General features: G+C 45.6%; 2 protein-coding genes across 4 annotated transcripts; both read right to left on the bottom strand.

Annotated features, from left to right (window-relative positions):
- Window positions 1-350: 350 nt before the first annotated feature.
- On the bottom strand, window positions 351-9,496 carry LOC110487876 (bromodomain-containing protein 2). 3 transcript variants are annotated; one of them, XM_021559802.2, is made up of 12 exons: window positions 9,372-9,496; window positions 6,951-7,242; window positions 6,599-6,736; window positions 6,294-6,435; window positions 5,923-6,080; window positions 5,247-5,753; window positions 4,900-5,028; window positions 4,305-4,556; window positions 3,597-3,871; window positions 2,747-3,072; window positions 2,362-2,487; window positions 351-2,265 (listed from the first exon to the last, which is right to left on the bottom strand). In XM_021559802.2, the coding sequence occupies exons 1-12, from the start codon at window positions 9,389-9,391 to the stop codon at window positions 2,138-2,140; spliced, it is 2,493 nt and encodes an 830-aa protein (XP_021415477.2). In that variant the 5' UTR covers window positions 9,392-9,496; the 3' UTR covers window positions 351-2,137. The 3 variants fall into 3 exon arrangements, with proteins under 3 accessions (XP_021415477.2, XP_021415470.2, XP_021415484.2); XM_021559795.2 differs by lacking the exon at window positions 9,372-9,496 and adding an exon at window positions 8,925-9,074; XM_021559809.2 differs by lacking the exon at window positions 9,372-9,496 and adding an exon at window positions 8,925-9,074 and having other exon boundaries at window positions 4,317-4,556.
- A 3,205-nt stretch (window positions 9,497-12,701) lies between these two features.
- On the bottom strand, window positions 12,702-25,699 carry tap1 (transporter 1, ATP-binding cassette, sub-family B (MDR/TAP)). The gene is made up of 12 exons (XM_021559784.2): window positions 25,357-25,699; window positions 24,576-24,905; window positions 24,167-24,474; window positions 23,848-23,978; window positions 15,971-16,176; window positions 15,446-15,643; window positions 15,035-15,163; window positions 14,600-14,788; window positions 14,329-14,502; window positions 14,006-14,165; window positions 13,639-13,775; window positions 12,702-13,417 (listed from the first exon to the last, which is right to left on the bottom strand). Exons 2-12 carry the CDS (start codon window positions 24,891-24,893, stop codon window positions 13,190-13,192), a joined length of 2,178 nt encoding a protein of 725 aa, XP_021415459.1. The 5' UTR covers window positions 24,894-24,905; window positions 25,357-25,699; the 3' UTR covers window positions 12,702-13,189.
- Between the last annotated feature and the right edge of the window lie 851 nt (window positions 25,700-26,550).

The following is a 26,550-nucleotide window of genomic DNA, read 5'->3' as shown; positions in this document are numbered from 1 at the left end:
GCTTGAGAGGATCTGCGGAGAAGAATTGTAGCGTCATACCCAATACAACTCAAGACTGGAGTCGCTGCCAAAGGTGCTTCAACAAAGTACTGAGTAAAGGATCTGAATATTTATGTAAATGTGATTTTTAAAATTATTATAAATTGGCAAACATTTCTAACAACCACTTTGTCATTATTGGGTATTGTGTGTAGATTGATTAAATTGTCTGTTTTCCTCATCAATTTTAGAATAAGGCTGTGATGTAAGAAAATGTGGAACAGGTTAAGGGGTCGGAATACTTTCCATAGGCACTGTATAAATAATAGGAGTGTACTGCGTATACATTATCGCAAACAAATATAAAAGGCTTTATAGAAGAGGTCTCATTTTAATATATACAGTTTTCAAATGAGTGGCATGCTCCTGAGGCAGCAATTCAGTCAACCAGGAGGCAAAACAATGTCCAGGACATGTTCTGGAATAAAAGCATGACTAAGTGGAGGAGGATAAAAATGGAGTATAAAAGAAAAGACTGGGGGAAAAAAATACTCACTGGCAGAAAGAAGCATGATCATTTGACCACTGAAATACAGTACTATATATATATATATATATACACACACACATTTCCTTCGATATCTAACAGCCTAACTTCTGTACATCTCATCTGGTGTATGTATCTCTTGGTCCAAACTTCAACTTAGGACGTCTACTCCTGTGTGCATGATGATTTAACATCCAACCAACAGTTAGCTTGCAAAGCGCATCATACTGTGACACTTTCTGTATTTTGAAAGTTCTATGTTGAAAACTTGATGGCTGACATGCAAAACATTGTGGAACTGCATCAACAGTGGACTAATGAAACAAATACCAAATGATTGATTGGGATTTTCCTTTAAGCAGAGTTAACGGAATTGCTTAGAACTGAAGAACCAATCAGCTTCTACGACCGCTGTGATTGTAAGACTGCAGTGTCACCATCAAGAAACCTACTCCTTTCCTGAGAAATGACACCCGGGCTGTTTCTTAAATGGTGAGTGTCGTACATGTAGTAGGACAAATCTCACTGTCAAGGAAAACCGTTTCAGTAGTTAGATCTCTTAAGAGTAACATATGGAATGGAAATAAAACTCTCCTTTTGCCTCTGAACTTTATGTCCAGCTGAACGTAGGTCTGTTAGCGGTTAGAACAGATCTCAAATGAAACACAGACAGCAACAACAAAAATGTACTGACTCGTGCCTGCAGCTATAAGACTTGACAGAAAATACATAAGTCTGAAAATCTGATCTGAAAATCAACCACTAGACAGTGACGGCCTCGTAGTGAACAAACAGATAAGTGTGAAGCATTACAATACTCACTCCACATAGCTTCTGGGAGGGCAAGTGGGGTTTCTGCCATACTGCTTATACCCATTCAGTTCTTATCAATCTATGAGTGCATATCAAGAAGTGTCCAACATGGTGCTGGGCACATCTCACATCCTTTCACTACTCCACAGTCTCCCTCTTTGGGGGATCACCATAAAATTATTCTTTATAAAAGAAACATAGATCAATTGTACAAGTATTTACACAGGGAGGAGAGGGATAACAATGCATTTGTGTTGGGGGGTCTTGAGCAGAGTCAAAGAGTTGGGCCGATGCGGTTTCTGTCTGAACGTTCTGAGAGCCACTTCCTCCTCCATAGCTGTTGCTAAGTGATAGACGCTTCTCCGCTGTGCTGTTGATTCCTGATAGTTTCAAAACCTATGAAGATGTTCAGCGAAAGCAGATATGCAAATTGTTGACACCAGTAAAGACTTGGATACACATTATCCTGAATGGTCATTTCATTGCGAACGGTCAGAGGCGCTCTCGTATTGTTACATTACCAACATTGAGAATAAAGGTGCTAACATGGCAGCTGTTCTTGAACCTGGCTGATCTCTATGTTTCTGGTCTTGAGTATCCTTAGTGACCTTCACGCGTCCTCCACCCTGCATACAAATCCCACCATCATCATCAATCATCTTGGAGTGTTCGTGCTGGGGTGCCATTCGAGGGAGGGGCACTCTTCTTCCTCCCTAGACCGTCCCAGGAGACCTCGTCCTGGGGCTGCTGCATGTCCCTGAGCTCTACGGGGGGTTCCCTCCCTCTCCCACTGTCTCATCAACCCGAGTCTGATTCACTGGTGTCAGAGGAGGAGGATGACGAGGAGGAGGAAGAGTCTGAGCTGGAGCTGCTACCGCTGAGGCGAGAGGGCTGGGCATGGGGCTCCACGCCACTGAGCTTCTCCGCTGCGAGAGAGAGACAAAGTGGGAATAGGATTAGCATTTATCTCAATGCTAAATGCTACATGTGCAAAAGCAGCTCCGTGTGTCTGTGGTTCTCACCCTTGGGTTTCTGGGGTTTCTTGCCAGAGTTGAGCTGTCCGCTGACATCCTGCAGCCTCCTCTCCAGCTCCCTCTTCTTCTCCAGGGTCAGTTCTTCTCTGGACTTGCCGGGGCCCCCTTTCTTCACTGTTAAGACACAGACAGGAGGACAGGTTACATACTCAGCCCACACATACATATAAAAACATTCCATAGTGAAAGACTGGTTCCTTTTGTATGGTATTAGTCAACCAGAGCGCTAGCATGTAGCATTATCACCACAGCACCAGTTCGTAGCATAACATGGCATTAGCAAGTGTCTGCAGTGACAACATGACACATCCCCCTTTACACCATACTAGCTAACCACAGCTAGCATTAGCTATCGCTATTTGTTCCCTCTCACCATAGGGCTTACGGGGCTTCTTCCTCAAGCACGTCATGACGTAGCGCTCCAGCTCACGCAGCGTCGACGGTTTGAGCGTCTCAAAGTCGATTTCGATTTCCTCTGGGTTGGTGTCGCGCAGCGAGGGCTCGCGGGACTGGATGATGTGGACGACGCGGCCCAGCTTTTCGCCGGGCAGCTTGTTGATGTCCAGGCTCAGCTGGCGCTTCTCGTCGTACGACATGGGAGACGTCTCCTCCTCTTCCTCGGAGTCGTAGTGGGGCAGCATGGAGAAAGTAGGCGAAGCGTAGTAGGGCATGGTAGCAGCCTGGGACTTCTTGGTGTTTCTAAAGGGGGGCGGTGTGTTAGAGACTGTGGAGTAGTACTAAAGAAGTTGTATGCAAAATTTTCCAGCAGGGAGACCATTTTTTCGTGCCCGAACTTGTGGGGACCCAATTATTTCTCGTGATCCCACCCAAAATATAATGACAACCTACATTTCAGTACATTTACATTTTTACATCAACATATCACCTTCAATTAATTACATTTTCATCTCTTATCAAAATGAACTTGATATACAGTCCCATACAATAATCTGTACTTTGTGACCCCACTGCAGTTTCTAGAGACAAACAGGTCAAGTTGGAAATTGGAATGTGATGAAAGAGTGGAAGTAGAAAATGGTGTAAGAAACATGAAAAAAGCAAAGGGAGGAAACAGAAAAGGTGGAAAGAGGAAGCAATGTGAAAGTCTACAAAATGAGAGACTGAAACAAGCAAGGTAGGAGAAATGGAGGACATGGATCACAGATCGAAAAGTTGAGTAAAAGCAAAGAGAAAGGTCGTGTTTGAGGTCAATATGTACTTACTTGCTGCCCTTCTTCTTGCCGGGGCCTCTCTTGCCCTGTGAGGAGGCGGGAGCTGAGCTCCTGCTACTGGATTTACTCTTCGGAGTCCTCATCGGTTTGGCCGTCGGCATCTCCCAGTCCTCACCCCCTATCTCCGCACTGGGCCGTCCTCGGCTTCGCTTCTCCGGCTTCTTCTTCTTCTTTTTCTCCTTCTTGTCTTTCTTCTCTCTCTTCTTCTTGTTCTTGACAATTGGACCCTGGGAGAGGGCTGCCAGCTGCTTGTGTACGGCTCGGAGCTGTGACCGGGGGTCAGACCAGAGGTGGAGTGTTCAACTGCACAAATACACTTCACGTATATGGCTAGGTCATGATGGAATACTGTGATATTTTTCTTTATTTAACAAGGCAAGTCAGTAGGTAACAAATCCTTATTTACAATGATGGCCTACCTTAGTGTAATAGTGAGAAAATACAGGCAGGCTTATGTACATGCATGTTTGAACACAGACAGAGTACTTGTATAAACATGTACACCAAATGAGTGAAAGTATGTATACGAGCATGGATTTGTCAGAATATTAGAAAACCCTGTGTCGGACAGAAGTCTAAACTCTTGATGCAGTCTATGCTTGTGATGTGTAGATGAAAGCAGGCCTGTTATGTGTGTGGTACAGTGTGTTAGGTGTGTGTGGTGCAGTGTGTTAGGTGAACGGGGGGGGTTGAGTCTACCTGTGTACACACCTGGTCCTGTAACTCGGCCAGGCGGTGTGCTCGCTCCTCCTCGCTGTCCGAGCTGGGGCTGCTCTCGCTCTCGCTGCTGGGCTCGCTCTCTGACGAGGAGGACGACGACGACGACGAAGACGAGGAGTCACCTCCACCGTGAGCGTGAGTGCCCATGCTGCCGCCCATGCCACGGGACTTGGGGGGAGCCTGCTGGAGGGGCTCGTCCGGCATCTTGGCGAAGCGGAACTCAAACACGTCCTGGATGGACGGACAAAACGGAGTGAGTGAAGAGCTTGTTTTTAACACCATTGTGCATCATGTTCCTTTTTGTTTTGTTACACAACAATAACACTTATCACGAGAGACAAAGTTGTAGGGACAGAACAGAGGAAATGGAGACCAAAACGATTGACATATTAGTCATTAAGTAGACTAATCCAGCGTGCCTTGCAGTCAGTGCGTTCAGCCATGGTAGGTAAGACGACCACATACCGCAGTCATTGCAAGTAAAACCCACTGAGCATGAAGTGGACATAGAGGTCTGGCAACAAAGGTGAACTAATGGTTCCAGGGTGAGTTGTGGTGACGGAACCAAGCTCACCTGCAGTTTGCGGGCCATGCCCACTACGTCATGGTCGGGGGGGTTGTATTTGTAGCAGTTGGAAAACATGAGTCGGACGTCAGCGGAAAACTGTTGCGAATCCCTGTACTCCCGACTGTCCATCCTCCTCTGAGAGAAAGATAGGAGAGAAAAGAGACTGTTTTAAACTCCAACAGATAAAGGAGAGGACTCCAGATCAGGATAAGCCTCCTTGGTTTCATACTGTGACAGATATCCACGCAAAACAAATCTGAGAAGATATGAGGTAATCTATGAACTGTGTATTTCAGCCACATTCAGTTCTCATTGAGTCACGGCAGTGCGACATCTCTATCTTGCAAGCGGACCTTGATGTTGCTGAGGTCCATGGGGCACTTGATTATGTCGTGATAGTCGTGCAGGCCCAGGGCCGAGGCGTCCACTGGCTTGTAGAAGGGCCAGGCGTAGGCCGCGTGTTTCTTGGACAGCAGATCCTTCAGTACACTGTTACAGTAACGCAGCTGTTGGCTCAACTTGGCCCGCCGCGGCGCCTTGGGCTGCACAGAGTCCGGCAGATCCTTTTTGGGGGGCTTGATGGGGCGTCCACTGCCCCCGCGCCGAGCCAATGTCTTCCCACCTCCGGCAATCATTGGCTGGAGCAGAACGGGGCCTCCTGGGCCCATGGGTCCTCTAACCAGGCTGGGAGGGGGGTCCATGTCCCCCAGGGAGGTGAGGCAGAGAGTGGGGTCGTGGCTCAGGCCTTGCCCGTGGCCTCCTTTTCCCAGGCCCACCATCCGACCACCTCCTACGGACAAGGGCATGGTCATCATGTTGGAGGGAGTGGTGGTGTCCGCCTTCCGCTTCACTCCCTTCTTCTGTACACAGAGAGAGAGAGAGAGAAGTTACAGTATGGTATTCTGTTTGTCAATGGAGGTTCTGTAGCCTATATACAGTGTGAAGGCAGCAACAAGTGTGTAGCATCAATACAATGTACAGTACTATGGCAAGTTCCTATTCAGGTCTTAGTGAAGTGAGGTGTGGTACCTTAGCGGTGGGCAGTGTGGGGGGCAGGCTCAACAGCTGTGTGGGGGGCAGACTCTTGGGCAGCATGGTCTGAGGGGGGGTGTCGGAGTCACCCGTGTCAGAGGAGGAGGGGGAGTATGCTGACTGGGACACCGCAGGGACCTGGTGAGCTTTCCACACTGAAAGATGGACAGAGAAAAATCAGACACAAGAACACATACATAATGGTAATACTACCAAGAATATTATGGCCAAAAATGTACAGTGAACTACACGTTAAACACGGTTGTTCCAACTCATATTTAACCAAACATACACAGTACATTCACCAACTCTTCATTGAACATTGCCCTTACGTTCTTTTCCCCACCACATTCTCCAGAGTGACTCACTGTTGGACTTGCGGCCTCCTTTGCCAGGCTTGCCCCTGGGGGCAGGAGGGGGCAGCTCAATCTCCTCCTGGGGCATCTGGGCCACCTTCTGCAGGAACACCTTCTCCAGGGACTGGGCCATCAGCACTATGTCATCTGTGGGCTGGGAGAGGAGAAGAGGCCACTGGCACTTTATAATCAAAATCCAGTTAACACCGGTACATCTACAGTTGCTGTGAATATGGAAAGACCTTATGATAAACATATTCGGTCCGTTGTCATTGATGCATTAGCCTGACCTACACATGTAAAAATTATGGCCATACCTTGTTGTAGATGTAACAGTTGGTGAACATGGTGTTGAAGTCCTGCATGCACTCACTGGCGCTGCGGTAGTAGTTGTTCTCCAGCCGCTTCTTGATGGTGCCCATGTCCATGGGCTGCTTGATGATCTTGTGATAATCCTAGTAGAGCAAGAAAGAACAGAATAAAGAAAACGAGAGTAACGACTGTTGAATGGTGGTGTGACAAGGATGTCAACTGTGGACAAACACTCATAGGTGTAGGCCTACATGGTGGTGGGTTGTAACAAAAGCTTGCAACCCCTATGGCTCTCTAGGACCAATGTTGGTGACCACTAATCTCTACACTTGTTTATAGACAAACAGTGTAACTCACTGGGAGGTTGAGTCTGAAGGCATCCACTGGCTCATGGAAAGGCCAGGCAAAATGGTGCCTCCACAGGGACTTGATCATAGCCTTCTGGAGGAACTGCAGCTGGTTGGTCATGCAACCCTGCCGGCCGGGGTCCCTGACGGGGGGCTGGACCGGGGGAGGGGGCGGCGCATGTGGCAACTGGGGGCTCTCAAAGCCTTCATACAGCAGCGAGGGCTTCCGCATGCGCTTGCCTGGGCCCGAGACATGGTGCTCCATCCCGCCGCCAGACAGCCCAACCACTCCCAGAGAGATGCTGACCAGGAGAGAGGAACAGAGGGTGGGAGAGGTTGAAGTAGTGGGATAGACAGGACAGGCCGTGGGAAGACAGAAAGGGGTGTATTAGTGGAGAGATACATTTGGGCAGAAAACTCATTCATATGCTAAAATTATCCCTCAGCCCTGGCATTTCAAAAGTAGTAAGCTACAATGTGCTTGATATTTGCGATATTTCATCATTGCCCTACAATTCAAGCAGGAAAGCATTAGGAAGGAACCCTTCGCAAACACAGGCCCTTCGCCATCTTCTCCCTCACCAATGCAATGAGGATTCTATCAATAGGCTGCCACTTTTGGCACAGCCCCGGCAACACAGATCACTGGATGGGAAAATCACTGGGGCTGCATTGAAGCACTACTGTACTAAACATAAATACTGTACAGCACTTATGGCAGTTAAACTTGCATTCAGTGATAGAATAGTGAAAACATGCAGGTTCTCCCTCTATTCGCTTCCATCTTTTGCACTGGACCAGATTTTGATGATTTTTATCCCAGTCACCCCAGGGCTCACAGCAAGCACATGCCATCCCACTGACACAAAAGTAGGCAATGCTCATGAGCTGATTTTTCACACCAACACAACATGGCTTTGTTAAGTTAACCCCTTTGAAGAAAAGGGAAAGAGCTGCCGAGTATCTGTCAACATATTAGTAATATTATTCCTTGATAACCCGGAATAAGACGGATAGATAGTATGTTGACCAGTTTACTGCCCTCTCTATGCGTGTTTGTTATACTTAGCCTAACCTCCCAAGTATTTTCGTTGAATTAACATTGATTTGTGGGTGTTAACCGGTAATAGGCTATAATCAAAGGCATTAGCTAGTTAAATTGTGATATGCTTTAATTCTTAACTGTGGCAATTACTTCAGCCGGCAGAGAGGCGAGGCTTCTGCGCTTATTGCGTGGGGTCAGTGTCGTCGCCCCGCCTTTTATGAGTGTTTGTAAACACACCGACGCCAAAACAGACCCTCAGGATCGTCAGTCAAAACCTTCAAACTCCTGTGACTTAAACCCTTGCACAACTATCCAATCAGCTCCTCTTGTTACTAGCTTGTTTACGTGAGACCCCATTTGTGGAAACGCTAACTTAGCTGGCTAGCTTGGAACCATCGCATCGTTTGTCAACAACTGAATCCAGCTAGCTACCAAGCTAGTTAGCCAGGATGCTAACGTTTGCTAGCGAACATCAGAAAGTAAACAAACGGGTTAGAGCAACGGAATAAGCTACAAATAAATTGCACATTTGCGGCCCTATCTCGGTTTATTTCTCTGTCATTAAGATTTATAGCAGGAAAATGGCGGTGGCGCAGTGCCGCTCAGTGAAGCGTTTCATCACCACAGCCAATTTTAAACAATCCCCAGCACTAAGTTATTGAGTAGGCTGACCCACATTATGGCAATATCCACCCTCGCTGCATAACTAATTAAGGGGTTGTTCGGAACAAAAACATCTCTATATGTACATCTTACTAGCCAAGGGAATGTTTTAATTGTTTGGTGTCCAAGTTGAGTAAAGACTAGTTAGCTAGATGATGCACCGACAGTGAATACTAGCTAACTAGGTTTAGCCATTCAGTCCCGATTCGTGTTCATTTTCAAGCCTGCAAAATCAGTTCCGACCCGAGCCTGAAGGTACAATGTTCCTAAAGGTACCTGTCAAGGGGCGGGTTAACGGCCGTTTCCATCAGGATGGATCCGGATTCTTTTTATGTTCCAAATTTGTCCACTGTTACGGTTCCACTAAATAAAAACCGAACAGTACTACAATGAAATGGCGCCGAAAAGCTTTCGGCCTGCCGCTTTATAAACATATCACGTGTCGTTTCCGTGCAATTCCTGTCGTACTTCTCGTAATACTTGCTTCCGATTGGCTACTCCGCATAGGTGCTAGATTATGTTTGGCTATCCACGCTGTCTGTAATTTAATATGTCACACCCTGCAAGAAAAACATCCTGTTCCTTTAGTTTGGCGGCTAATCTAGCTAGTCAGATAAAAACAACACAGATGATTTGTTTATATAACCGTTACAATCTTTACGTTTACGAAACCGAATGCTTATTACGAGCTACTCCGAATTCTAAATACAAAACAATTATTACCGGTGGTAGGTCTTCCTCATGTCATGACTGCGTACTAATTTCCCAATGTTTAGCCCCAAGTAGCTAACGGTAGCTAGCTAAAATAGCCAGAAAATCACCAGCCTTTTATGGGCCAAGGTCCCTGACAAACGTTAGAATTGCAATGTATTGGATGAATAAAACGCAACCTCCCCTGGGTGCATCTTAAAAGTCTAGCAGCCTCAGACCCCACTCCATTGGCTGTATCAGCCACAGTTGTAGGTTTTATTCAGTCACTAGGTTGGAGCATAACTCAGGTTAAGTTGAAAGTTAATATTTTTAAACCTGACATTTAGCCAAAAGTCACATGATTAATTAGGAAAGGAAAATCAGGCTTTGTCCTTATGGTAGACTGAAGGTTCCACAATCAATGGGCAAAATGGTCTAAGACAATGCATCTCAGTGCAAGAGGGCTTACTGCAGTACCTGGTTCAAATCCAGGCTGCATTGAATCCATGCTGCTCTCAATCACTGGCTGTGATTGGGAGTTATATAGGGTGGCGCGCAATTGGCAGTCTTTGTAAATAATAATTTGTTCTTAACTGACTTGCCATGATAAAATAAAAAATCTATGGCATTTTAGCAATTGCAGTTGCCTGCTGCAAGATGATGATAAACTAAGTCCACGTGAGATGATGACAGTACTGTATGTGAATGATAATTACAGATACATATCTAGAGGGACAATCCAAGAGGAATAACATTGTTGTGGATGGTGTTCCAGTCTCCACATGAGACCTTGATGGAGAAAGTGAGAAAAATCACCAAAAAGCTGCAGATGGACCATAAGAAGATTGCAAATTCATCTGCCTCATCTAAATATGTGCGCAATGCTTGATAGTGTGTGCGATGTTAACAGATAGGTATTTTTTTTCTGGGTGCTCTTAAGGGGAAGCTGTCCTCTCAAGGGGAAGCTTCTAACTGTGGCTAATGCCTGTAATATGACTCAGGCGTATTACTCAACCAACTAGAGTGCATATCAATAGTGTTGGATCTGTGACATCCACTTGTATTGATCATATCTTCAATAATGCTGCAGGGCTTTGCTCTAAAGCAATATCAGTTCCCATTGATGTGTATGAAGAAGTGAATCCACTGGAAGTTAGTTATTCGTGCCAATTGTTGACAAGCATGCACCTGTTAAGAAATTAACTGTGAGAACTGTTGGAGCCCTCTGGATTGATGATGAATTGAAAAATTGTATAGTTCAAAGAAATGGTGTAAAAGAGGTGGCAAACAAGTCAGGCTGGTCAGCTGATTCGTTGGCATACTGTAAATTGGGAAATGTACAAAAATAAGAAACTACCAAACCAAGATAAATGACATAAAACACAGTGAAAAACTTTGAGTACCTTAAATGACATGGGCAGAATACCCAATTAATCTTCATCATTTATTGAAGTTGATGGGTAATTTATAACTAAATATTTTGATATTGGCAATCATTTCAATGACTGTTTCACTAGTGAAGTGGAAAAAGTGAAATGAAAACATTGGTCAGTGAACCATCATATTTTTGTGTAAAATGTATAATAATGAAAGAGAATGATGGCTGTTTTGAATTTGGTGAAGTTAGTGTAACTATTGTTATCATCAATAATGATAAGCCAACCGGTATAGAAAACCTTGATGAGAAAATATTGAGAATCGTAGCAGACTGTATTGCCACCCCTATTTGCTATATCTTTAACCAAAGCCTAAAAAGGGTGTCCACGGGCATAGAAGGAAGCTAAAGTAATTCCACTGCCTAAAAATAGTAAAACAGCCTTTTTTGGCTCTAATAGCCACCTAATCAGTTTCGCTGCCTGCTCTTAGTAAACTGATTTTTCAGAGAACAAGTTAACTGCTGACTTTCAGCATGCATAGAGAAGGGCACTCAACTTGTACTGCACTGACTCAGATGACAGATGATTGCTTAAAATAAATGGATAATATGATAGTTGGAGCTGTATTATTTTCAGTGCAGTCTTTGAGTTTCTTCAATAACTATTTAGGATCAATAACATCACTTGCTTTGGCTTTACATCACCTGAAACAATATGGTTGGAGAGTTATTTATCCAATAGACCCCAGGGAGTGTTCTTCAATGGAAGCTTCTCTAGCATCATAGTGTCCCTTAGGGCAGCTGCATTGAGCCATTACTCTTCCCTATTTTTAAAATAATTTGCAACTGGTCTGTTATGAAAATATGTTAGATGTTCTGCGTTTTTTTTTACACAAAAATCAACTGTACTAGTTGTTCAGACTCTGGTCTTTTCCCATCTTGATTACTGCCTGGTAATATGGTCAAGTGCTGCAAAGAAAGACCTAGCACAGCTGGCTCAAAACAGAGCAATACGCCAAATCCAGATTGTCTGCATAATCAAATAACATTCAGCTCAGACACCCATACATACCCACAAGACATGCCACCAGGGGTCTCTTCACAATACCCAAATCCAAAACGAATTCACGACAATGCACAGGTTTACACAGAGCTAGGATTCCATTCTCCAATTACTCAAGCTAACAGCAAAATTACCTTTAAAAAAAAGAATAAACATGTCGTGGATCGGCGTTGACAAACACATGCACACACAACTTATTTGTTTTACTTGTATTGTTTGAATTATTGTACTTTTATTGTTTATATATCGTTGTGTTTAAAATGTGTGCGACTGTCTATCAGTGTACCAGTGTTTTGTTACTTCTCATGTTTTGTGTTTTTTCGGACCCCATGGAATAGTTTCTGCCTCAACAAAAGCTAATGGGGAAACAAATACTGTTGCTATGGTGTTACGACAGTTTAGCTGTGATGGACCCGCTACCAAATATATTTATTACTAACCCAAGTCGTTGACAGTGTGAGCAAATTAAATTGTGCGCAGAACAAGGTGGGCAAAGCCACGAGCTAGCGAGATCCTATTTGGTACGTTTGTTTCATGTATTTGCATATTTTCGTTAGTGTACATTCTGTGAAGTGCCCCTGTGACATGGGTTACCCCTTGTCTGTGCTGCTACTGCTGCAGGGTCTGGCTGCTCCAGCAGTGTGTACGTTTGTGGACCTAAAACTATGCTATTGCAACTGTTATGAAACTGCCACTGTGTTAAGCATCGTATTGCCTTCATTGAAATACCCTCTAAACAGTAACAGTATTGCTGGAGGTCATTGTATGCGATTCGACTTTGATATCATTATCTAGGCCTGTAGCAAAGAAAAGTAAAAGTGAAAGCATGAGATGTGGAGTTTCCCACTGTAATACAGATCAACTGCAAAACTTGCGGGTATTATGTAACCATTCCCCCACATACAGATACTAAATGAAGAAATGATTTCAGAGAGCAGAATGTTTATTGTCATTAACACAGAACAGAAAACTGCCAATGTATTGTACTGCCTTAGAGACAATGTACACAGAAAACAAAACATTATTTGGGATCCCTATTTACATAGTTATAACACAAATGTGGGAGAACAATTCAACAAAAATAAATGTAAAAATAAATACAAAATGCATTTGGGGCATTAAGAATACTTAAGTTGCAGTATAGTGCAAATAGAAAGTTGAACATAGAAATGTGCTCTTTGCATGAAACCTTTTATATTACAGGACTGTTCTTGTAATTCGTTTTTTCTTTGAGTACCTCAAAATCACTTAGGGGAGATAATTAAACTAAAGTTTGATGCTATGATCTCAGAGTATTTGCAAAGCATATGTGATACAGTAGAAATAGTAGGTAATAATGTTGAAAATGTGAGATGGTGGCAGAGTGGGATTTCAGTGTAAATTGAGAAGTGTCATGGGATTGGAGCCTCTGTTTTAGTTTTTCAGCTCCTCCCCTTCTTTGCGCTGGAAGCCAGTGTTCTGCTTGTTCACCAGGTCAGCATAGGTTCCACCTTTCTCCAGCAGCTCAACATGGCTCCCCTCCTCTAGCACCTTTCCCTCCTCAAGAACGACAATGTGATTGGCCTTCTCCACAGTGCTCAGCTTATGAGCAATCAGCAGCACTGAGCAGGGGTTTGAGTCCTTGAGCAGAGCTTGGTGGACCTAAGGACATGGAGAGAAACATGATGAGTATGTTTGAATTAAAGCCACTGAACTGTCAGAGATTAGCTGAGATTACAATACATTGTAAATAAATTAGTCATGTTAGGGAAGGAAACAGCCTCCATTGGGTTATATTATGAGTAGATGATCAACAGAAACTGGTTAACCCCCCCAAAAATAGACCTGTCAGTGAAAGATAACAAGATTCAGAGTTCTCTTACCAAATGCTCGCTCTCTGTGTCCAAGTTACTGGTGGCATCGTCCAGCACTAGAATCCGAGGCTTTCTGATCAAAGCTCTGGCGATGGCTATGCGTTGCTTCTGCCCTCCTGAAACCTGGCCTCCCTTCTCCCCGGCATCTGGAATAAAGAACAACCATTAAGTATGAACAGTAGAGCTGAATAACACACATACACTACAATCGTGTCATCAGTAGTTTAAGGAAGGAAAAGCACTAACAGTTCAAAGTCAAACCTATGCAGAGAAAATTGTAACTTTCTATCAGTAAGGACTAAACAAAGCCCCAAAGAAACAATATTACCAATCCTATCAGAATGAAGTAGATATGAGTTCATCTTTTGGGACATACCTGTATCATAGCCATTGGGCAGGTCAGAGATGAACTTGTGGGCGTTTGCCAGCTCAGCAGCCCGGTACATCTCCTCATCAGTGGCATCATCTCTGCCATATTTGATGTTCTCCTTGACAGAACGAGCAAACAACACCGGCTCCTGACTCACCACACTGATCTGAGAGAAATTATTCATTTAGATAATGCCTTTAGTTGGTTAATAACTTCTTTGCAAACATTGTGATCATGTACTTTTCTTTAAAGGCTGGTAGCTAATTATGTTATGCACTAATATGGCTTAGGAGAAGAGTAACATTGCTTCCATTGCTGTTCATAATGACCTTGTCGTGTAGGTACTGGTTCTTGTAGCTGTGCAGTGGCTGTCCATCCAATAGGATCTCTCCTTCCTGGGGCAGGTAGAACCTCTCCAGCAGGCTCACACAGGTGCTTTTCCCTGCTCCAGAAGCCCCCACCAAGGCAGTGATCTGCCCAGGCCTCAGCTCCAGAGACAGGCCCTGAGAGATTAAGAGAAATTGTAATTGAATGTATATGTAATTTTAATTCATATCCAGTATATGTGTATACAGTATACTGTAAATATACTGTAGATACCTTGAGCACCGGTGTATCTTCCCTGGTAGGGTAGGTAAATGTGACATTCTTGAACTCAACATGTCCCTCAAGATTCTGTGGGGCAAGGGTGCCTTCTGGAGGAACTTGGGGCTGTCGGTCCACATACTCGAATATCTTCTCAGAGCCACCGATTGCCCTCATCACACTTGGGTAATACGACATCACGGCCTGTCAGACAGGACGTGTAAAAGCGACACCAGTAAGTGACTGTCAAAATGTTGCTACTCAAAACTCTAGTTATGATTAAAATGTTGTGATACTAATGAATCATTATGACACCTATTTTACTGTAGAACAACTTGGCAGTGCCTTGTTAGGGTGTGTACATTTAGGTCTGTTTGGATTTGGCAGTAGGCATTAAACATAAGATGGCTGCGGGTAGATTGGATGGAGATTGTTAATCTATGGCCTTACCTCCACAGCAGAGGAGAATTGGAGCTCGTAGAGCACAAAGGCCACCAGGTCCCCACTGCTGACGGTCCCCCCTGTCACCAGACTACCGCCATAGTACAGGATACTGACCTTCAGGAACAGGCTTGACATCTGAGAGGGAGACAGATGGGGTTACTATTGATTATGACCAGGGCTCTGAGTTTTCCAGATCATGTAACCAGGAAAAACTCTGTGACCTACAGTAGTTATAGTCTATAACAATTGTCCAGAGCTTTCCCTTGTCAGTTCACATGGCCAGGAAAAACTCAGGGCCCATATTACAGACAAATTAATGTACCCTCATGAATCAATGTGCAATCCAAGCTCTTTGGAACTGAATTAGGATAAATTGCTCACACCCTGTGACCGTTTACAATTGAAGCTGAGACTCACACTATTGGTCCAGGTTGAAGCTGCGTAGGCTGCTGCTTCCTCTTTATTCAGAGAGTAGGTCTTCTCCAGCCTCTTCCTGTAGCGCTCTGTCTCGCCCTCCTCGTTGGCAAAGCTGCGTACTGTCTTCATAGAGGAGAAGGTCTCCGTGGCAACGTCATTGGCCTGGGCTAGTGACTTTTGAACCTTCGCACCGAGCTCCTGGGACAAAAACAAAATTCACAGTTACCTTCTGATTGGTCAGGTAACGTTCTGTCTGCTCTCTAGTGCTATTTTTGGTGACTGTAACTTGTAGAATCAAGATGTATGCAAACACAAAACTGCAACTCTCAGACAAGGTTACTCATGGGAGTGTTCAGTAGTTCACAAAACTACCCCCACTATAGCCTGGTCCCAGATCTGTTTATGCTGTCTAGCCAACTCTTATTGTCATTGTCACCCCATACATTTTGCCAAGAAGACGCAAACAGATCTGGGACCAGGCTACTTCCACTACAATACGTTAGAAAAAGGTCTGATTTCCTGTACCTGGTACCACTTGCCGGATATCTTTGGTATGACCCAGATGATAGGAAGCCCCATAGCGGTGAAGAGGGACAGCTTCCAGGAGAGATTGAGCATGAAGATGAAGAGGAAAGTGACCCGCATGAAGTACCACATCAGCAGACTCAACTTCTCACTCAGAGACTCACTCATGTCGTTGGTGTCTGTGGTGATGCGTGACACAAGGTCACCTGGAACAAAGGTCATAGGTTAAGTTAGCCCCTTGGAGGGGACGGTGTGCAAATATATATATCATATATATAGCGTAAAGCATACATATATAGCATAAAGGTATCCTCTTCACTTTGAAGAAAAGAAAGATCCGCACAATACTCTTGACCTGATCACTCATGTTTATTAAGATAATCTCCTTTTCATTTAAAAATAACTGGGGTATATCCTTTGGACATACAGTATGTGTTTATCAATTAGCTTAATCAATTAATAACCCAACAACTGTATAAAAATATATTTAAGAAAGGTGAAGTACAGGTAACTGCCAAAATTGTCACAGCCTGATCTGTTTCACCTGTCTTTGTGATTGTCTCCACCCCCCTCCAGGTGTCGCCCATCTTCCACATTATCCCCTGGTATAATGCCTGACCCTGACCCTGTCTACCGTCCTGTACCTTTACCCCACCTTTGGATTACCAACATCTGGGTGAGCCTGCCTGCCGTGCTGTACCTTTACCCCACCTCTGGATTACCAACATCTGGGTGAGCCTGCCTGCTGTGCTGTACCTTTACCCCACCTCTGGATTACCAACATCTGGGTGAGCCTGCCTGCCGTGCTGTACCTTTACCCCACCTCTGGATTACCAACATCTGGGTGAGCCTTCCTGCTGTGCTGTACCTTTACCCCACCTCTGGATTACCAACATCTGGGTGAGCCTGCCTGCCGTGCTGTACCTTTACCCCACCTCTGGATTACCAACATCTGGGTGAGCCTGCCTGCCGTGCTGTACCTTTACCCCACTCCTCTGGTTATCGACCCCATGCCTGACTTGACCTGTCGTTTGCCTGCCCTGTTGCTGTAATAAACACTGTTCCTCCGACACAGTCTGCATCTGGGTCTTACCTTCAAACCTGATAAAAATAAAGAAATCACTTGAGTAAATGAGGAATACATAGTATATTGAAAGCAGGTGCTTCCCCACAGGTGTGGTTCTGAGTTAATTAAGCAATGAACATCCTTAGGGTCTGTATAAATATGTCCAGCTACCCATTATTTTGGCTACCATGGCTAGAAGAAGAGATCTTAGTGACTTTGAAAGAGAGGTCTCAAAGAGCATAGGAGGTTTATGTGTGTGTCTCAGTCACCAGATCTCAACCCAATTAGACACGCATAAGACAGCGTTTTCCACCACCATCAACAAAACAAGAAATTAGGGATGCACCGGAATTGGCCGATTTTAGCCAAAAATGCCAACATCTAGTTTAACGCCGAGGTCAAAGCTGAAGTGCAGGTGACGTAAGGATGCCAAGAAAAATACAGCGCTACATGTTCAACACAGCGTTCCTAACCTAGGCCACGATGACTGCGCTGTGAATCTATTTCAAAGTTTCAAAGGAAGATAACAAAAAGGTTTGTGCTGCTAGTATTTCCAGAGGAGGGGAGGAAGTGAAATATTTTAATACCACAAACCTAATTACTCATTTGAAAGTGCATCACCCCAGACGTTCAGCGACTACTTGGAACAAAAGCAGAAAAAAAAGTTCAAGTCGAGCAGTCATTTGAAAGAGTAAGAGAATTTCAGCGAGACAACTCAAAGGCGGAATGCATTAATGCCAAGATAATGGAATGAATTGCCCTTGATAATCAACCGTTCTCTGTTGTGGATGATGTTGGCTTTCACCGACTGGTCGAGCATCTGTTGATGATTAACTTACAGGAGAGTGAGACCAAATCATGGACGCTGGACAGAGTGGATTTCAGTTGTAACAAAAAGGCAGTTTATTGAGTCAAAAGATATTTTGTCCTGCAGTTTTAACGTGCACGGACCTGATTCATATAGCTCAGAAGGAGTTAGCTGAAAAAGGGCTTAGACAAAGGTTACAACAGTTTTTATACAAAGAATGATGTAGGTGGAGTCTTGTCGTGTCGCCTTCTGAATGGTCCCGAAGGGTTGGAGGCGGACCTGCTGCAGCCAGAGCAGGAGCCCCAATGGTGCACAGCAGAATCTTCTGCTCTGGGCACCCGACCAGTAGAGGGGGGATGGAGTGTGTGTGTTTATGCAAGAAGGTATTTGTGTGTCAGGGGATCGTGAGGTAGGGAGAACTGAGAGGGGCAGTTTATGGTTGGGGGTAGGGTGCTTCCTGTTTGGACAGGGGTGCGTGCAATGACTTGAGTCAGGCGGCTTAATATATGTGCTTGATATATGAGCTATGTATATGAATATGTGTATATATGACACATCTCAAGCCCCGGTACACACTACCAAGTAGACGCTATTTTTCAGATGTTGCCCTACCGGAGTTACACAGTATTGCTGAATTGCACATCCACAAGCTACTTGCTATGGGCGTCGCTGCTATTAGCTTCACGACTGGCATTTGGACCAGCGACATCAGCCCCATGAGCATGCTGAGTCTGACAGCACAGTGGGTCGATGAGGATTTCCTATTGAGGAAAGCCGTATTGCATGCTCAAGAATGTGCTGCTTCTCATACCGCTGCTGCCATTTCAATGGCATTTGAGAAAATGTTTAAACTTGGAAAATCCCCAAGAACAAAGTACACGCTGTGCTACGTGATAATGCACGTAACATGACAAAGGCTTCGGAAGAATGCGTAGTCGCCAGTTTGCCATGCATGGCACACACGCTGAAACTGGCTGTGAACGAAGGTGTTTTGGTCCAATGCAGCATTTCTGACACAGTGGCAACAGGTAGGAAGATAGTTGGTCATTTTAAACACTCACAGCTGGCATACAGCCTGCAAGCAATACAGGAGCAGCTTGGAGTGAAAACGAAAAGGCATAAAAGCAAGACGTTTCCACCAGATGGAACAGTACTTTTTACATGATGGAGAACCTGCTGGAACAAAAACGAGTGCTTGGCGTGTACACAGCTGTCTATGAGTTACATGCAACAATCCGTACAAACCAGATACTCTCATTGAAAACATGAACACACTCCTAGCTCCATTCGAACAACTGACTCGAGAAATAAGCTATTCAACTGTGTCTGCAGCAGACGTGATACCATCTGTCATGGCATTGAAACACCTGCTGAACAAAACTTCCGACACAGACAGTGGAGTTAAAACGTGCAAAAAATACTCTACTATAGACGCTGTGAACAAGCAATTTGGTGGCATTCTCTCTGAGCCTCTTTACTGTGTCGCCAACATGCACGATGCTAGGTACAAGGACCGTACTTCGATGCAGACAAGAAACAGGGTTTACATGAAATGTTACTGACACAGCTGGACAAGATGGAAAAGGACACAGTGACAGTGAGCACCGAAGAAGAGGACCCACGACAGAAGAGGCCACGGACAGACAGGGCTGAAACGTCACTGCTTGACATGTATGATAAAATCCTGGTTGAGAATGAAACGACTGAACAAATGAACAACGAAACAGCACAGCAAGTAAGTGAAAGAAATAGGTTTTGATTATGTTTTACTGGTAATGAGGAGATACGTAAATGCCAACAAAATAACTTTTTGGTGTGTGTGCGTGTGCGTGCGTGTGAGAGAGAGAGAGAGAGAGAGACGCATTGTATTTTCAATTTCTGTTACTACATCGGCCAACATTTTCCTGACAGAACCTACTATTCCCAGGAATGAAGATGCACCTGGATACTGGGGAAGGAACAAGCACCGTTTCCCCATCCTAGCTAAAGCTGCGTGCAAGTATGTTGGTGCTCCCTGTACTAGTGTCACGCCCTGACCATAGTTTACTTTGTATTTTCTATGTTTTGATTGGTCAGGGTGTGATCTGAGTGGGCATTCTATGTTACATGTCTAGTTTGTCTAGTTCTATGTTCGGCCTGATATGGTTCTCAATCAGAGGCAGGTGTTCGTCATTGTCTCTGATTGGGAACCATATTTAGGTAGCCTGGGTTTCACTGTGTGTTTGTGGGTGATTGTTCCTGTCTTTGTGTAGTGTTCACCAGATAGGCTGTATTAGGTTTTGAGTTCTCACGTTTCTTGTTTTTCCGTTAGTTTGTTCATGTATAGTGTCGTAAATAAAATACAATGAACAACCACCACGCTGCGCTTTGGTCCGCCTCTCTTTCAACAAACGAAGAACGCCGTTACAGAATCACCCACCACAAAAGGACCAAGCAGCGTGTCAACAGGCAGGAGCAGCGCGAGGAGAAGCGCAATAAGGATTTCTGGACATGGGAGGAAATCCTCGACGGGAGAGGACCCTGGGCTAAACCAGGGGAGTGTAGCCGCACTAAGGTGCAGCGGGAGAAGAAACAACAGGAACAGCCCAAAGAGGAGTACAGTATGGAGTATACTACTTGGGAGGAGATCGACAGGTGGGCGGCCGACCCAGGGAGAGTGCCGGAGCCCGCCTGGGATTCGCTGGAGCAGTGCGAGGAAGGTTACCGTAGAATGGAGGCGGTGAAAGCAGAGAGGCGCTGGTATGAGAAGGCAGCTCGGCGACGCGGATGGAAGCTTGAGAGGCAGCCCCAAAAATTTCTTGGGGGGGGGCTAACAGGGAGTATGGCTATGCCAGGTAGGAGACCTGGGCAGACTCCCTGTGCTTACCGGGGGGCTAGAGAGACCGGACAGGCACCGTGTTATGCAGTGGTGCGCACGGTGTCTCCAGTGCGGGTGCATAGCCCGGTGCGGTATATTCCAGCTCCGCGTGTCTGCCGGGCTAGATTGAGCGTCGAGCCTAATGCCATGAAGCCGGCTCTACGCAGCTGGTCCCCAGTGCGTCTCCTTGGGCCGGTTTACATGGCACCAGCCTTGCGCTCGGTGTCTCCGGTTCGCCTGCATAGTCCAGTGCGGGCTATTCCACCTCGCCGCACTGGCAGGGCGACCGTGAGCATTCAACCAGGGAAGGTTGGGCAGGCTCGGTGCTCAAGAGCTCCAGTGCGCCTGCACGGTCCGGTTTTTCCAGTACCACCTCCACACCCCAGCCCTCCGGTAGCAGCTCCCCGCACCAGGCTTCCTGTGCGTGTCCTCGGCCCAGTACCACCAGTGCCAGCACCACGCATCAGGCCTACAGTGCGCCTCGCCTGTCCAGCGCTGTCGGAGCCCTCCACCTCTCCAGCGCTGTCGGAGTCTCCCGCCTGTTTAGCGCTGTTAGAGCCTTCCTTCTCTACAGCGCTGCCGGAGTCTCCCGCCTGTTCAGAACTGCCAGTTTGCAAAGAGCTGCCAGTTAGCATAGAGCTGCCAGTTAGCATAGAGCTGCCAGTTAGCATAGAGCTGCCAGTTAGCATAGAGCTGCCAGTTAGCATAGAGCTGCCAGTCTGCAAGGAGCTGCCAGTCTGCAAGGAGCTGCCAGTCTGCAAGGAGCTGCCAGTCTGCAAGGAGCTGCCAGTCTGCATAGAGCTGCCAGTCTGCAAGGAGCTGCCAGTCTGCAAGGAGCCGCCAGAGCTGCCTGTCTGCAGGATGCCGCCAAAGCTGCCAGTCTGCAAGGAGCCGCCAGAGCTGCCAGTCTGCAAGGAGCCGCCAGAGCTGCCAGTCTGCAAGGAGCAGCCAGAGCCGCCAGTCAGTATGGAGCAGCCAGGGCCGCCAGTCAGCATGGAGCAGCCAGGGCCGCCAGTCAGCATGGAGCAGCCAGGGCCGCCAGTCAGCATGGAGCAGCCAGTCAGCATGGAGCAGCCAGTCAGCATGGAGCAGCCAGAGCTGCCAGTCAGCATGGAGCAGCCAGTCAGCATGGAGCAGCCAGGGCCGCCAGTCAGCATGGAGCAGCCAGGGCCGCCAGTCAGCATGGAGCAGCCAGTCAGCATGGAGCAGCCAGAGCAGCCAGTCAGCATGGAGCAGCCAGAGCTGCCAGTCAGCATGGAGCAGCCAGTCAGCATGGAGCAGCCAGAGCTGCCAGTCAGCATGGAGCAGCCAGTCAGCATGGAGCAGCCAGAGCTGCCAGTCATCATGGAGCAGCCAGTCAGCATGGAGCAGCCAGAGCTGCCAGTCGTCCAGACTCTTCCAGATCTGCCAGTCGACCAGACTCTTCCAGATCTGCCAGTCGACCAGACTCTTCCAGATCTGCCAGTCGACCAGACTCTTCCAGATCTGCCAGTCGACCAGACTCTTCCAGATCTGCCAGTCGACCAGACTCTTCCAGATCTGCCAGTCGACCAGACTCTTCCAGATCTGCCAGTCGACCAGACTCTTCCAGATCTGCCAGTCGACCAGACTCTTCCAGATCTGCCAGTCGACCAGACTCTTCCAGATCTGCCAGTCGACCAGATTCTCCCAGATCTGCCAGTCGACCAGATTCTCCCAGATCCGCCAGTCGACCAGATTCTCCCAGATCCGCCAGTCGACCAGATTCTCCCAGATCCGCCAGTCGACCAGATTCTCCCAGATCCGCCAGTCGACCAGATTCTCCCAGATCTGCTAGTCGACCAGGATCTGCTGAAACCGCCAGCCAGCCAGGTTCTGGTAGTTTCTACTACCTGCCTGGGCTTCCTCTCAGTGCTGAGCTTCTTCTCAGTGCTGAGCTTCCTCTCAGTGCTGAGCTACCCATCTGTCCCGAGTTACCTCTGTCCCGAGCTGTCCCTCTGTCCCATGTTATCATTGTGGTGGGTAACCTATTTAGGGACGTTTAGGAGGGGGATTAAAACTGTCATGGAGTGGGGTCCACGTCCAGCGCCAGAGCCGCCACCGCGGACAGATGCCCACCCAGACCCTCCCCTATAGGTTCAGGTTTTGCGGCCGGAGTCCGCACCTTGGGGGGGGGGGTACTGTCACGCCCTGACCATAGTTTACTTTGTATTTTCTATGTTTTGATTGGTCAGGGTGTGATCTGAGTGGGCATTCTATGTTACATGTCTAGTTTGTCTAGTTCTATGTTCGGCCTGATATGGTTCTCAATCAGAGGCAGGTGTTCGTCATTGTCTCTGATTGGGAACCATATTTAGGTAGCCTGGGTTTCACTGTGTGTTTGTGGGTGATTGTTCCTGTCTTTGTGTAGTGTTCACCAGATAGGCTGTATTAGGTTTTGAGTTCTCACGTTTCTTGTTTTTCCGTTAGTTTGTTCATGTATAGTGTCGTAAATAAAATACAATGAACAACCACCACGCTGCGCTTTGGTCCGCCTCTCTTTCAACAAACGAAGAACGCCGTTACAACTAGTGTGGACAGTAAGCACCTTTTCAGTGCAGCTTCACCAATATTTCTTGTAAAGCATTTAAGTTTCTCCATACAGTCAAGATGGGATAGTAAGAAGAGCCATCAACAACTTAACCATCTTTGTAATGCGGGGCAGATAAAAATATTTGTGTCATGAATATCTGTTGTGCGATAAAATACATTAATGGATGATGAATTTTTCTAATTTACAAGTTATTAAACAATCTGTTCCTAACTGAACAAATGAACACATGACACTTGGTTTCAACTATTTAACTGTACTAGAATGCTTAAAAGGCTGCTAAAATTTTAAATATAGGTTATCGGTATCGGGTTTGTTTTTGGTAAGGAAAATATCGGACATCGGTATCGACCAAAAATGTCATATCGGTGCATCCCTACAACAAATTATGGAATTTCTCATGGAAGAATGGTGCCAATCCCGCCAATAAAGTTCCAGACACTTGTAGAATCTATGCCAGGACACACTGAAGCTATTCTGGCGGATAGTTGTGGCTCAACGCCCTATTAAGACACTTTATGTTGGTGTTTAATTTATTTAGGCAGTTACCTGTAGATTGCAATGAGATGTGACTCACCTGTCTGTGCTGTGTCAAAGAAAGCAATCTCCTGCTTCAGCACCGACTGGAAGACTAGGCCCTGGATGGAGGTGTGTATGCGACTCATGGTGATGTTGTAGATGAGGTCACACACAAACTCACACACAGCACTGAATGATAGAGATGGGAGAAGGAGGGCAAATAAACACGTTACTACAGTATCATACAATAAATGCCCTGTGGAAGTGATTAGGACCCTTGAAACCTCCAAATTAAACAGTAGTATCAAACACTGAGCATCAATTGGAAGGACTCAAGAGTATCGTATCACCAATGATTGATATATGCTGTACTATACCTCATGACTGTAATCAGAGACATGACCGTGATGGCGTGAGTAAAGGCTTCAGGCTCGTCTTCATTCATAATCCAGTCTGTCATTCGGCCGGTGTAGTGGGGAATAGCCATCTCACCAAGGGAGGAGATGACGACAAGACTCAGCACGGCTCCAAAGCGTATGAAATAAGGCTTCATGTATCCCATCAGTTTCTCTAGAGAGGCCCCAGTCTTCTTCTGTGGTTCCTTGGTGGGCTTGGTAAGAAGAGAAGGGACGTAGCGTGTCCAGTACAAACATGCTACGACTGTTACGCAGTAGCCCTGAAGTAGCTGAAAAACAAGTGATTTTAGTCTGTTTGGTTTGTCAATTTTTAAAACAAAAAAGGGTATATATATTAACATAATTATAGCAATATAGACTTGTCACCCACCCCCTGCCAGGAGTGCCATCCCCATAGTTGCCCCAGGATGGACTGGCCACATGCCCAGAGAAGGCTGATGTAGAGTGGGCAATGGAAGCAGAGGACCCCCATGCTCTGGAGCCCCTCAAAGCTGCTCATCCATGGGGTACTTCCAGGGAATTTGAAGGTGAGAAAGAGGTGGAGGCCGGCACGGAGCAGGCTTCCACCCCACAAGGTGATGAGGGGATGGTGGAGGAGAAGAGGGGAGAGTTGGGCCAAGCGGACTGTCTGCACCACACACACATCCATGCACAGGAAGAGCAGCGGAGAGAAGTTCATTTTCGGCATCCTGAACAGGCTCTAGAACAGGAGGTTGGGAGAGACAGATAATGAGGTTGAGGAACATCATATCCAGGGGTTAAATTGAGGAGGACTAAGTGGGATAGCATATGGAACATGAAATGTGCACATAGACCTATTTATAGCATATTATGGAAAAAGTGGCAATTTGGGAATTAGTTCTCACAAAATCCAAATTAAACCCCTGGGACATAGATTATCTGAATATATTGGAGGGAGTGTGACCATTTAATGAAAAACAGCTGACCGACTAATAAGGGACAACATTGGGTGCTAGCGTGTCAGCTGTTATCTTATGCTTCAATTTTTACTTTCACTTTCAATTAGGTGAATTTCAAAGTCTTTTTGGCTTCATGAAGGATATGACGAATTGTAACAACACAATACATGCTGTAATATATAACACAATATAACACGTTTAAATAGATTTTTAAAAATATAAACTACTCACGTTTGCATGTGGGCTCTTACGAATGAGGTTGCAATTTCTTCTGAATGTCAAGGAAACGATAGCCTATATCTATTAAGAATAGATCTAGCCTATGTTCTATGTTACACACGCATATCATATAAAGGGCAATCTTCGTATTAATTTAGTTATACAGCAACAGCCTGCGACTAGACTTGAGGACCCCACGTTCGAGTTGATGATTGTGCTTCATAATAAAACCGAAAGTACACAACTGGAAAGTCCCTTTTGACCGACCCGCCCCTTCTTGACATTGGCAAATGCCGATTTTATATTAATTATACTATGCTATACTTTATGTGAAACGAGTAGGTGATTACTGTGTAAGGGCTTGATATATATGAAAATGTTGTACAGGAAATTACTTACTGGCTGATTAACCTTTGAACTTGAAAGGAATCTAATGCAGAATAGCGACATCGTGTGGAATGCTTGATGACCTACACGAGGATAATCATAATCATCATCACTACCATCATTGAACATTATTTCCATGACCATCTTTTGCATATTCCCCTTGACAATGCACAGCAGCCTAATGTTTCTATATATAAACTCATCATATAAATAAAAACTATTTTAGGTTTTTGCCCAGATAATGAGTAAGTAGTATGCCTTAGCCTGAAATAGACCCCCCCCCCCCCCCCCTCCCCCAACAACACTTGAAAAGGCACACAATCTTTGTTGTACCACCTGCTGTGAAGCTGTTTCTTGGCATAATTGGTTAGTCCTGAGGTTAAGGATGAAAGTAGAACCCCCTAGTTTCCTGTTCCTGGATCCATCCTTTCATTTGAGACAGATGACATAAGGTGCTGCAGCTGTATCTGTCTAGATTAACACCCACCACATTCCTGGAGGTTATTATCCCTTCTTTGAGATTTTGAAATAGTTTTATTTGTCGTTTGCAGTAGTTAAGATTATATAAATATTTTTTAATGCAGAGAGCATGCTCCTGCATGGGAAGTTAAAAATAAGTGATATATGCAGGCCTACTCCAGGGCCTGTATTCATAATGTGTTTCAGAGAAGAAGTACTGATTTAGGATCAGTTTAGCCTTTTTTAACGTAATTAGTATGATTGCATGAACAGGGGGCACCTAGATTGCTTCATGAATACAGGGCCTGGTTCATTTGAAAGATTACATCCTGAGGCAATATAAACAGTAGAAAAACAGAC

The sequence above is a fragment of the Oncorhynchus mykiss genome, chromosome 2 (assembly GCF_013265735.2).
Source record: "Oncorhynchus mykiss isolate Arlee chromosome 2, USDA_OmykA_1.1, whole genome shotgun sequence".
Taxonomy (NCBI): domain Eukaryota; kingdom Metazoa; phylum Chordata; class Actinopteri; order Salmoniformes; family Salmonidae; genus Oncorhynchus; species Oncorhynchus mykiss.
Note: the sequence above shows the minus strand (reverse complement) of the source record. Positions and strands in the feature narration are given on the sequence as shown.